General features: G+C 36.1%; 1 protein-coding gene across 1 annotated transcript in view; it reads right to left on the bottom strand.

Annotated features, from left to right (window-relative positions):
- Positions 1 to 8,377, bottom strand: part of MYO3A (myosin IIIA) — a 226,806-nt gene extending 218,429 nt beyond the window's left edge. The window contains exons 1-2 of the mRNA XM_047066241.1: positions 8,210 to 8,377; positions 5,510 to 5,644 (exon numbers count right to left, since the gene is read on the bottom strand). Of these exons, the coding sequence (XP_046922197.1) occupies positions 5,510 to 5,644; positions 8,210 to 8,377 (303 nt within the window). The remainder of the gene's footprint in view (positions 1 to 5,509; positions 5,645 to 8,209) is intronic.
- Positions 8,378 to 13,440: the final 5,063 nt, after the last annotated feature.

Here is a 13,440-nt window from a genome sequence, read left to right as displayed (position 1 = left end):
TGTGCTATTAGGGCAACTCAGAAGCCCAGCTTCCCACTCCTGCTTGCTCTGACCCCTCCCACATATACAAACCTGCAGTGGCCTCATGTCCCCTTCTGCATACATGTTTATCTCCTGTACAGTAACATTAAAGGGTTAATAACTGAGCAAATAAAAACCATTTGTTCATGGTGAACTCATTTTCTAGCCTGTTTCCTTTCCTCGTGACAGGTTTTGTCTTACTTACTAGATGTAAGTATAAAAGCAGAATAACCAATAATGCATGAGAAATGAAAGTAGTATTTATATCTATGAAAACCATTTTGATTACCTGAAATGTGCATTTGAGAGACTTTATGACTATTCACTGAATTTTTGTGCTTCCAAATACCACCTGTAATTTCCAGTCTTTGATCTCCCGAAAGGGATATAATTTTAAAGAGAAAAACTGCTATAATTGGCAAACAATGAGAAAGCGACGTCACTGTTAAGAATGAACAAATCAGGACCGATTTAGATAAATAACAATGCAATCTATAGCGCCACCATGAAAGAAGCAGTTATAGCTAGGACTGGATTACGAGGGAAAGGGTCTCTTAACAGAAAGATGTCCAAACTCTGAATTTCAACCCCATTATGGCAGAGGACACACCAAGCAAAGGGCCCCCAAGACAGGAGACTGGATTCCTTACATCCTTAAAATGTGGCTGTTTGGCCAATGGAGAAGGGGAAAATTATAGTTAAATCTCAATTTTTCCCTTTGTGTTCATCAATAGCAAATGCTTAATACCAGACACTTTGAACTCAATTTTGACTCTTATTTTTTAGTCTCCTGGGTCAATGATAAGCATATGCAGAAACCTAACCAACTGCCACTTTGCTGGCCCCCCTCCATCCTGGCTACTGACTCTGAAGAACAGACTCTAGCAGTTAAAGGAAACACAAAGCCAAAAGCGGTATCCACATTTAACTAAGCAGGTCAGTCCAGAATGGTAACAGTAAGTAGAAATGAAGATATGTATGATCTTTAAAAATAAGGCAGAAGTAAAAAAAAAAAATTAAGTTCTCCCTTTATGCCTACATCATTAGGAAAACCTAAAATACTAAGTGACGGTAAAAATCCCCGTAGACATTGCATCAGTTCCCACAGCAGAAAACTTCCTACCCTATCTCTTATTAGATAGTTTCATTACAAATATGCAACTGGAATTTCAGAGAGCTAGCAACGAGTACTCTCTTCCTAAATCTGGGCAACAATTAGCATCTGAAAATGAACATACAGAGAATTCAGAAGGAAATAATTCCTGAACAAGGCCCTGTATATTATTCGTGCTGAGAAACTCATAACAAAAGGAGAGGGAAATACAAAGGAAAAATACAAGAAAGAGAAAAATTATATCAAAGTAAATGAAATAATTTAGGAATCACAAAGAAAGAATAGAGAAAATAACCCAGTAAGATCTGAGTTAATATCATTTATCTTAGGATTTGAACTCTGGATTGAAATAGAAATAAAATGATATTTCATGGTGAAAAGGAATTTGTCCAAGCTGGAATCACCTCCCCACATGCCCAGCTGATAATGAGGGGTGTCACCAACTGCTCACCCCCTGCAGAACATACCCTATGAAGATTCACATTAGAAGCCCAGCGCTGTTAGCATGACTCTGGGTAATATCAGATCCTCTCTCTGGCCACTCTTTTCCTATCCTCATGCAAAGTAATTTATTTGGGCTTTCTTACAATAAGAGGTATAATTAGCAGTCATTTTGTAGAATAAAGTATTGATGCCACAAGCCAATTTTCTGAAAGTGCCTCTAAAGCAGCACCTGCACCATTCATGTTTATAAAGCAGGTAATTGTGCATCTAGCCACTTATGTGTATATGTGATTAGTATAATTTACATATGTAAATCAATTATCTTATATACAGTTGGCCAACTTCTTCCTTTATTTTTTCCCTCATACTCTAAGTTCAGATTAATTCAGACTTCCAAAATACCATTTTAATAAACTACCAGTATTTTTTTTTTCTCAAGCCATCTAGGGATATTTCCAATTCCTCCATGTGATAATAAAATACAAGAAGAAAGTTCAAAGAAGCTGTTAAGTTCCTACTGATTCATTGTTATCAGGAAGCTGCTTTACTTGTACTGGATGTTCCAAACCTTTTTAATCAATCTTCTCTCCTCTCACAAAAGAACATTTAACTGTGATCAGGAGTCTCCAACTCTTACCTAATTCCTACTGACAATACTGAGAAATGACAATATAATTATAATATAGATTTGATAGGCATAAAAGACAATGACTGACCCCATTTAATATTTTTAAACCCTGGGCAAAGAACTGTATCTTGTGCCCTTGCCCATTTAGGCCTACAGTAGGCAGAATACCTGAATTTCCATTCAAATGCTAATCTACCAATGATTCCATATGGAAAAAAAAATAAAGATGTATTATTAAAAATGTTTTGAGGGGGCGCGTGGGTGGCTCAGTCAGTTACATGTCCGACTTCGGCTCAGGTTATGATCTTACGGTTCACAGGTACGAGCCCGCTGACACTGCAGAGCCTATAGCCTGCTATGAGTTCTGTGTCTCCCTCTCTTCCCCTCTGCCACTCATGTTCGGTCTTTCAAATATAAATAAACATTAAAAAAAATTTTTTTAAATAAATACAAATTTGAAGGATATAAAGATTCAAAATTTTATTCAAGACTGCATTAAGGGTCTGCACAGAATTACATCTCAAATATACAAACACAAACATGAGGTAAACTTAGAAAATTCTCCATTTATTTAAGGAAAAATGTTTTCAGTTCCTAATTTACATTCTATCACTTAGGTAAAGTTTAGAGGACTAAAAGTTTTGCTTTGTTTTAATATGTGACTTAATTAAAAATATAAAGCAATCTCAATAGAGAAAAAGTAATTTTGAAATCATAATACATTGCCTATTTTTAAAGAACACAACTGGTTATTTAAAAATTTTCTTGATTTCGGGGCGCCGGGATGGTTCAGTCAATTAAGTGTCCAACTTCAGCTCAGGTTGTGATCTCGTGGTTCGTGAGTCCAGGCCCCACATCAGGCTCTGAGCTGACAGTTCAGAGCCTGGAGCCTGCTTCACATTCTGTGTCTCCCTCTCTCTCTGCCCTTCCCTCACCCAAGCTCTCTCAAAAACAAATAAATATAAAAAATTTTTTTTTAGATTTTTAAAATTTCTATAAAATAATATAATACAGTTTCACATTTTGAAAAGGTTCCTGAAAATACTATTTTACAATTTTGAAAGGCTCTATGATTCAATTTAAAGTGGCAGATTAAACATATAAATTTATTTCCTCTCATTCATGAATCTCCATTAAAATGTTAGTAATAGAATCAAAAAGTATAAACCACACACAAAAAAAAAGAGAATGGAAAAAAGGAGAGCCGTAGACAAGAGAGTTCAACAAAATTTTTCAACATGGAAAGCAGATGGCCCAGTGGTGACCAATTTGGCAGTGCAGAGGAAGCCACAAAATAAAGCAGTAGGCGAGAGTTATTTTGTGGTCACCTGAGCAGATTAACCCAGGAGTTGGGAGAGGTGGGGTAGAAAACAAGGGACCCTTTGGAAGTTTGATTAGAATCAAAAGACTTGACAACCTCTTATCTCACATATAAAATACCAACATCCAGGAGCCTGCCAGAGTACTCCTCACATACACACACATCCAGGCAAGAGACTGGAGATTTTATTCCCTAGAGAAACTGACCTGAAGGGACATGAGATTTGGTGACATCAGTAGAGTGGATAACGAGAATGAGGCACACACTACTGCATGGTATGTAAAATAGGAAAGTCAACTTGGAAAGGGGAGGCCAAGCGATTTGGGGAACAGTGGATCCCACATAGGTGAGCGGCAGAGAGAGAGAGATTAGAAAGGTCTGATGCTCGGCAGAACTCCACTGTGGAGCAGGAGGACGCAGGGTTCCAGAAGCACAATTAATACCTTGCCAAAATTCAGGACACAGATTAGAAAATGAAAGAGAAGAGAAGCTCAGCCCTGCGTTTCCAGGTATGCACCCAAAGCACAGACGTGCTCGGGACAAGTTGACACCACCAAACTGGATCTACGCTGTTACTGCTCTGGATTATAAGTCTTTTGGTTCTACCTGCTTTTTATTAACCAAATGAATGTATTTATTCAGAAAAAGATAAAGATGATTAAGTTTATCTGCAATTATATTTAGTGAAAAAAGTAGGATAACTTCATAATAATGATATTGCCAATCATTTGAAACACAGACAAAAAGATGAAGGAAATATTTTAAATGTTAATGTACATAATGTTCTTTTTATACTTTCAAGTATTTTTTACAATGATCATTTATTTCAAATCATTAAAAAATCATTTAAAGAATAGAAAAAATATAAAGTATGAAAACAATACAATTTACACGTATGTCTGCAGAAAAACCAACAGAACATTCTGAAAGAAATACAATAATCAAACGCTAATAAAATCATAATGAACACAATAAATGCACACTACTACAGTGATCCAGTAAAGGTTTTACCAGTCCTGAGTTTGATAAAAGCAACTATTAAAAACACTTATGAAGGGGCGCTTGGTGGCTTAGTCGGTTAAGCGTCCGACTTCAGCTCAGGCCATGATCTCACTGCCTGTGGGTTCGAGCCCCACGTCGGGCTCCGTGCTGACAGCTCGGAGCCTGGAGCCTGCTTTGGATTCTGTGTCTCCCTCTCTCTCTTCTCCTCCCCCCACCCTGTGTTCTATCAAAAATAAATAAACATTAAAAATTTTGTTCAAAAAATAAAAATGCTTATGAATTTTATTAGAATTAATGATTACCTCACTTCAATCATATTCAATGAAAATGAGAAAAACTACATTCTTCTGGGACTGGCAGTTCCCTTAAGAGAGCACCTTCTAGTATTTCCGCATTAGATAGAATTGTCCAAACCTACTCTCGGGAGACTCTACAGCTTCCCTTTGGCAACTTATTCAGCATTCAATACCATTTCTAACAAGGTTTTTACTCCATAAATGTAAATACCTGGTTCTGTAGTTTATATCATTAGTATTCAATGAGGACAGAAAAAAACCTCGCAGCTTACCATTTTTGTCTAATGAAGCCTCACTTACATTAATTTTCTATTATATCCAGCACCTGGCATAGAGCCTCAGTCGCGTGTTAGCCGAGCAAAATGCAGATGAATAAATAAATATTATAATGAAGTCCCTTTAAGCTTGCTCTTCTGCAAGGAAAATAATTCTTGCTTATTGAGTCTTTTATCGTGGAGATGTCTCCTTTTAGTCTTTAATAGCCTTTAGGGCTTTTCTTTAATTTCCTCTTGTGTCTTAAAGCCACAGGGCCAGAATGGGGCACAACATTCTATTGAGTCTATGAGCAGTCGGGAATATACTAAAGGAACCATGGTTTTATGGTATGGATGTTACACAAACGTTCAGTCATTCCAAGACCACACTGTAAATTTCTACACATAGAATAATGTTGAAACACTTACCTCAAGAACCAACCACAGCTTATCTCCACTTATTTTATCCTTCTTAAAGTACATCCCGTAGAATCTGACCACATTAGGGTGGTCAGAAAGCGTTTTTAAGATGTTATACTCTGCTTCAATCTCTTCATCAATGTCCTAGTTTCAAAAGGTCATAAAAAGAAAACCATGAGAAAAACATGAGTTATGTCAAAGAGGCACATACTGTAGACCACCAAATAGAGAATTTAATTTTGTCAAAGCAAGGTTATAATAATAGGTTTTATTATGCTCAGTAGTAGGCACTGAAATTTCTGATGCCATTATTTAAGGGGAGAGATTGTGATTTTCCTGCTAATCAAATACATCTCTAATTATGTTAATTTCCTTGAGTTACAAAGGGACAAATAAAAGACTATTTTTGTATGTAGTTAGAAAGAAACATACATGGAGATTCCAAAAGATATTCCTTTCTTTGCAGTGTTAACACACTGTTTTAGTGGCCACTGTTTTGAAGCCACTGTTTTGAAATTAAATACTTTTAGCTGGTTCATTTGTTTCTTTGAAATATAGGATATTTAGAAGCTTTCAAAAACTAGTCATATAAGCGATAAATTCCTACATATATAAGATGGCACACAGCCTTAAGTTAGGTAAAGGCCCATTTGCCAGAAGTAGAATACATCGCTATCCTGTCAACAAAAATGCAAGATAACCACTTAAAGTCATGCTTTTAGAAAACCACAGAACATGAAACAACTCAGAGTAGTAATAAGAGAAACCCTTCTACTACTGTTTTTATAGTAATACTTAGCATCCACGTTGTTTTCTTACAAAATCATGTAATCACAGAGCTGCAAAGAATTTTTGACCAGAGCTCTAATTTTAGAAAAAGAAACTAAAGCTCAGAGAAGTTGGTCACAGAGCTGGTTAGTGTAAGATCCAGAATGAGACTGCAAGTCTAATGCCTATGACCTTCTAATCCTGTTCATTTTATCCCTTTCTTGGATAGACACTTACTCTATCAAAATTCATAATAGTAAGACTCTTTAATAAAAAAGCCACTCTCTAAAATGCTCAGACGCATTTAAATTTATTTTATTAAGATTATAATCTCTTGGTTATAAATCTTTTTTATTTGACTTCTGACATGATGAATGAAGAGGAAATAAATAATTCTCAGAAAAACATATATGTACTATGACAAGAATAAAGGCAGCAAAAGAACAAATCTCACGAAATCAACAGATATTTCATTAAAGCAATAGGACAAAAGATGATTTTTAAGGTTCAAAGTATACAAAACATGAGTAAATTATAAAAGGATAATGGCTATCTGTATTCATAATTCATGTGTTCTTCTCCACTAAGGAGTAGAAGAAAAGAAGAGACACTGGTTACAAGGCCAGACACGGGATCTGGCCAGAGCCCTTTCCCTTACCACCATGACCCTAAACCATAATTATGTAGACCAGAGGAGAGAGTTATAGTTACTTTGGTACAGCTTAATTTGTGTCTCTCCTCCTTCAGTTTATAAGAACTTTCCATTAGAGAATATGAAAACATTCAGCATCAGTAAAGCCCAGGCATAGTTCTTTTTTTTTTTCCCCTCCAGTGTATCTAATTTCTTGCTGAAAATAAACCCCCACTCTCCCTCCCCTCTCCTCAAAATAATATGAAACACTGTAGTTATAATGGGTTTAGTAGAAATAAACAATCCAAAAAGAAAGAGCAACCCTAAGATGCACAGAGGCCCAGAGACCTTTTGCAGGGTCCTACAGTTTGTTAGTATAAGAGCTGTGACAAGGACCAAGAGTCCTGTCCTTCTCACACACATCACATCATTTCTGTCATGTCACACTCCATCACCTGTGCAAGAGTCAAGTAACTAAAGAAACTGCTCTCAATAGAAGTTTGGGGATTATGTGATCACTGAGCTCATGGTGGCTCACCCAACGTGCTATGGGGAGAGCTACATGTTTCCCAGGAGCTGAAAATGTTACAAAATAGCCAGTTCTCATTCTCAGGGGGAAAAAAAGTCTCATCAGTTTCTTCATGCTCTGAAAGCCCCCCCACCCCAAAAAAAGGCTTGGAAGTTTCCCTTATCACAACTGCCATTCCAAAAACAGCAGAAGAGGACCCTACTGGGGCATCACTTAAAAGCCCATAAGGACTCCACGCACATTATCAGTTCTTTACAAGGTAACCCACCCTGATTATAAGTGACTACCATTTTTGCTTTGGAAACATTTCAGCAAACCTGAAAATAAATTTCCCATCTCTGAAAGAAATATAATTTAAAATAAAATATTTCTCGTTTAGCTTAAGAGATATTCTGCCTGAAGCCTAAATAAATATAGGAAGAAAAAGAGATATGGCAAAGATGACATTTTAGAATTACCTCTAGACCCGAGTCTGTGTTCTTACAATTTTTTGAAATCTAAAATAACATTGACTTAACTGTTGAGCTGTTGAGACCTGTATTTATCTATTTACTTATTTGTATTTGGTCCCTATCGTATATGTTAAGCATATAAATAAGAAAAACCTAACAGATTTTTTTTTTACATTTTCTTCTACTGTAACTGACATTGTGGCAAATCAAGATATTTACAGATTTTTTTAACTGCTTAATACAAATAAAAACAAAGTTAATTAGGAGAAGAAGGAGGAGGAAGAGGAGGAGGAGGAGGAGGAGGAGACAACAACAACAATGTGACATACATGAATCGGATCCAGAATTTTCACTGCTGCTTTTTGGCCATTTTTCTTATTTAACACTTTAAAAACTTTCCCGTAAGTTCCTTTGCCGATCGTTTCAATGATTTCCCATGTATCAGAAGGATCAGGAAAGTTATCAAAGATGATTGTTTTTCCAGTTAATGGAAGCATCTCACAAGTTTAAATCACTGGAGAGAAAAAGTACAGTTTCAGGTACATCTCATTGGGGATATTAAATGGCAACATAAACTCAAGGGAAATTATCTAACACTTCACTAATATGATGGAAAATATACAGCTGTAACCAAATGTACTCAGAATTATAGAAAATTTTAATTTCAATTCTTTTTGCAAAAAGATTACTAAGAGTAATAATGCTTTGTAAACAAGGCTTTATTTCTGTTTAATATAGTCCCATATTAATTGCTCTTAATTCTTTTCATATTAAAATAAACAAAATATTTAAATCACTTTGATGTGCTGCTTTATACTCAGGTATTAGTACAGTGAATGAAATTAATTTAGAATTAACCACAAAGATAAAGATTCAACATCATCAAGGCAAATCCCACACTTTAAAGTGATCATGTCTTACACCACTCCTGTATGTAAAACCCAATAATGGGTCCCCTCATATTACTTTTAGCATGAAATTTCTTTAACATTAACTTACCAGGTTCTTTAAAATACGGTCGGTCCTTGCTTAATGTTCTAGCCTCATGTCTCAACTCTTCTCTCAGTCACTACAAACCGGCCACTCAGGATCCTTAAGGTCATTTTTTTTTTCTTGCTTAAGGATTTTAATATACACTAATCCCTTCCACTTCTGCCTGTGGTTTCTTTACTAAATTCCAACACCTACTTATCTTTCAGATCTTGGCTTGATGTCATTTCCTCTGAATGTGACCACTCTCCATCCCATTTGGGTTGATGCCCCACCTCTGTACTTGCATAGCATTTTACCCATGTTTATCAGATATCATGATATGCCCAATACCTGGAACGGTGCTGAAATAATTAGGACACTATGGCCAATGAATCCAGGTGACTTTACAAAGGTGATGTTATATGTAATGTGAAATAAGATCTCAGGTTTTCTGACTTCCCAGTGGTATTTTCAACATCCTATACTCTCCCTATATTACATTCAACCATTTGTATAAAATTATAAAAAAAAAAAAAGTAACAGAAATAGGTCCCAAACTTCTGGGGGCCTCACATTTTTTCAATTACCTTTGCAAAACCTCACTTTTTTCAATGACAAAAAGTCGACTGCAGGGGCACTTGGGTGGCTTGGTCAGTTAAGCATCCAGCTCGTGATTTAGGCTCAGGTTATGATCTCATGGTTTGTGAGTTCGAGCCCACGTGAGGCTATGTGCTAACAGCACAGAGCCTCTTGGGATTCTCTCCCTCTCTCTCTGCCCTTCTCTCTCTCTCCCTCCCTCTCTCAAAATAAATAAACATTAAATATAAAACAAAAGTTGACTGCAGTTGTGCTTGTATGTGTATGCATACACATAGAAACACATCTGTTAATAAATAAGTATTAATACTACGTAATAATGTTGGCTCATGAAATACACTAGTCTAACTACAATGTTCAACCTCTGCCACACCACCAATCCATTGAGTTCTCACTTTCTTTATAGCCATCAACCGTATTCAGTCTTCATTCTTTCTTCATTTTCTTCTTCCCTGGCATAAATTCTATAGCTTGAGTTATTATGATCTCCTTGCAAACACCCTCAACGCTCTTGTTCCTCTTTCTCCACCATGAGTCTCCCAGGGTAAAAAACAAACAAAACAAAAAAACAAACAAAAAACCACAAAACAGCTCTGGTTAAACCTTACATTTCTTCACACCTGTGCCTACAGCTGGAGAAAACCACACAACCATAATGCTAGTTTCACTTCAAATTCAGGATAAAAAAACCTACAAGTAGACCGTCGACACTGCCCAGAAGTCCTATGCACTTCCCTGGTTTGTCTGTTCCTTGCTCTCTGGAGGGATTATTTCACAATGATCTCTCTTCTCACACTTTTCTCTCCTCAGATTGTTCCTCTTTGTTCTCTATCCCCTCTCACAAAACTTCCCAGCTGATGCCCTTACTTAATAATTATTGAAAAGATGAAAGCAATAATAAACTCCTTAACTTTCTCATCTTGAAAACTAAACTAATGTGCATAAAACAGGAGTTCATTCTCAGTATAATCAATTTTGCTGTTTTGCCTCAATTAGTCTTTTACTTCAGTTCCTTCTCAGCCTTCAGATCTTGGCTCAAACATCACTTTCTCAGAAAGGCTTTTCTTGAACAACCTACACAAAGGTAGCTTTCCCCACATATTTCCCCATTTCTCCTTTAAAATGCAAGCTACAAAAGGGTACAGACTTTGCTCTTTTTACTACTGTATGTGCAGTTTCCAGAATGATGCCTAGCACATGGGAGGCAATTAGTAAATTTGGGAAAATGGGCAAACATTTTGTTGTTTACCTGTTAATTTTGACAACACAGACCTTATCTGTCGTGTTCACATCCAAATCTAATAATGCCTAACTCTGTTCCTGGCATGTAGTAGATGTTAAATATACAGCTGTTGAATAAATTAATCAATATGGCTCTTCAAAAGAAGTTTTTAAATGAGGGAGAAAAATAAGGATGAGGGAGAGCTGAAAAGAATTTGAAAATCTCACTAAAATAAGGATCATATTCTGATTCATTATACTTAAGGGCACATCATCTAGTAAATGGCTAGGAATGTCTGCTAAAAATTACATTACTACATAAAAATACACTTATGAATAGTTCATAGAACAGTTAATTTTATGAAATTTGTGCCTTTGATCCAAAATGCAACAGAACAAGTAGGAGGTAATCAGTAATAATCATCCACTTTAGTGATTGCACAATCAGTGACAAGATTACTTCTTCCATCTATGTACTTGAGTCATGCAAATAAGCATTTATGCCATCCATATAGTGTAAAAGACCAAAAGACCATATTAAATCTTATTAAATACCTGAAATAAGCGTTTTCAATCACAAGAAACATTCATTACATGGAATACTACCTCTCAAGTGGTAATGTTATTGAACACAACTTTACTTTCTGCTACGTTAATTATTAGGAATTAACTACTGGTATTTATTTATTTATTTATTTATTTATTTATTTATTTAAGAGAGGTAGACCATGCGTGTGGGGGAGATGGCAGAGGGAGGGGGAGGGGGGAGAGGGAGAGGGAGAGAGGGAGGGAGGGACAGAGAGAGAGAGAGAGAGAGAGAGAGAGAGAATATCTCAAGCAGGCCCCACGCTCAGCTTGGAGCCTGACATGGGGCTTGGTTCCACAACCCTGAGATCATGGCCTGAGCCAAATATCAAGAGTCAGATGCTTAACCAACTGAGCCACGCAGGTGCCCCATAACTATTCATATTTAAATATACAGGCATCAGAATTCAACTAAGAATGGCTGAACACCCAATGTGTGCAAAGTATTTTAGTGTCTTGAGGATACAAAGATAGGCAACCCATAGATAGATACATGTAAGTAATATTATGAAAAGTGACAGATAACAGAAATAACCATAAAGTGTTATAGAAGCCCAGGTAAAGAAGAAATTCTGAAGTGATCATGAAGAGATACAGAAAATGAGCAGTATTAGAGCTGGACATTAAACATGACTGAAGTTTGTCCAAAATATAATATCTTCTTTAATAGTTCTAAGTAAGATAAACATTTAAAGCAGTGCATTATTATAATATAAAACAATAATCACAGAATAACAAAAGCACAAGTGTTTTGGAAACAGAATGCAGCTAGTCAAATCTCACTTAAAACAAACAAAATTCTCAACAAGTAGGTAAAATGAAGCCTAAAATGACTTTCTCAAAATTAAACTTTGAAGAACTTAGGGGTGACTAAGTGGCTCACTGGCTTAAGCATCTGATTCTTAACACAGGTCATGATCTCATGGTTTGTGAGATTGAACCCATGTCAGGGTCTACACTGATAGCATGGAGGCTGTTTAGGATTCTTTCTCTCCTCTCTCTCTCCCTCTCCCTCCAAATGAGCACATGTGCATGCATACACACACACACTCTCTCTCAATAAATAAATAAACATTAAAATAAAGAAAGGAAAAAAAGAATTAAAAAACTTAGGATAGAAGCAAGTCTTCTGAATCTTAAGCCATACTTCTCCTACTACGTGATAGGTTATTATTTAAAAATAAAATGTCAGTTAAAAATTATTTAATAATTACAGTAGATTGTATTCTACATAACTATGAATGTTCATCTTTTTTTCTAGTCCTTTAGCACTCATAGAATAAAAAATAATTCTCTAGCTCATAAAACAAAAACTAATTTCTCAATTAAATGATCATATATGCTAAATATTTTTGGCATATATACTTACTATATTTTGACATATGTATTTACCATAATTCCAAAAGATACTATTCTAAGAGCCACATTTTAAAAATGAAGAATAATCCTTTTGAATTGACTTATTGTATACTGAGCTGCTGAGTTTTCGTGTTGTTTTTTTTTTTTTCATGATAGAAAAAAGACCATAATACAATGAAAAAGGTATCTTACTTCGGGATCTTAACATTCATCTCAATACTTATTCTAACTGCTTTAAAAAAATTTTTTTTAATCTTTATTTTTGAAAGACAGAGAGACGGACTGTGAGCAGGGGAGGAACAGAGGGACAAGGAGGCACAGAATCTGACACAGGCTCCAGGCTCTAAGCTATCAGCACAGAGCCTGACGCGGGGCTCGAACTCATGAACCACAAGTTCAGGACCTGAGTTGAAGTTGGACACTCAACAGACTGAGCCACCCAAGCACCCCCTGACTGCTTTTGTAAATCTGCACTTCATTCTTATTTACTAAAATAACCAAAATGCCTTCATTCTCATTCCAAAACACAGCAGGATGATGTCCCCTTGGGCTGTGTCTTCCCTCTGCCTGGAATGCTCTTTCTCCAGATATCCACATTGCCTACTCCATCACTTCCTTTAATTCTTGCATCAGCCATCACTTTCTCAATAAGCCCTACTCTAACCATCCTGTTTAAAATGCCAACCTGCCTTCCTCCACTCCATCCTACTTCCAAATTCCTGGTCCCACCTTCTCTGCTCTATTCTCATAACACTTGTTACTTCCTTTCACACTATATCATTTCCTGTTTAGTATGTTTTATTTATTGCTTTTCTATACTCCTAGA

The sequence above is a fragment of the Lynx rufus genome, unplaced genomic scaffold (genome assembly GCF_022079265.1).
Source record: "Lynx rufus isolate CCGP_SWC_20201006 ecotype Redwood Valley unplaced genomic scaffold, mLynRuf1.p SCAF_7, whole genome shotgun sequence".
In the NCBI taxonomy this organism is placed as follows: Eukaryota; Metazoa; Chordata; class Mammalia; order Carnivora; family Felidae; genus Lynx; species Lynx rufus.
Note: the sequence above shows the minus strand (reverse complement) of the source record. Positions and strands in the feature narration are given on the sequence as shown.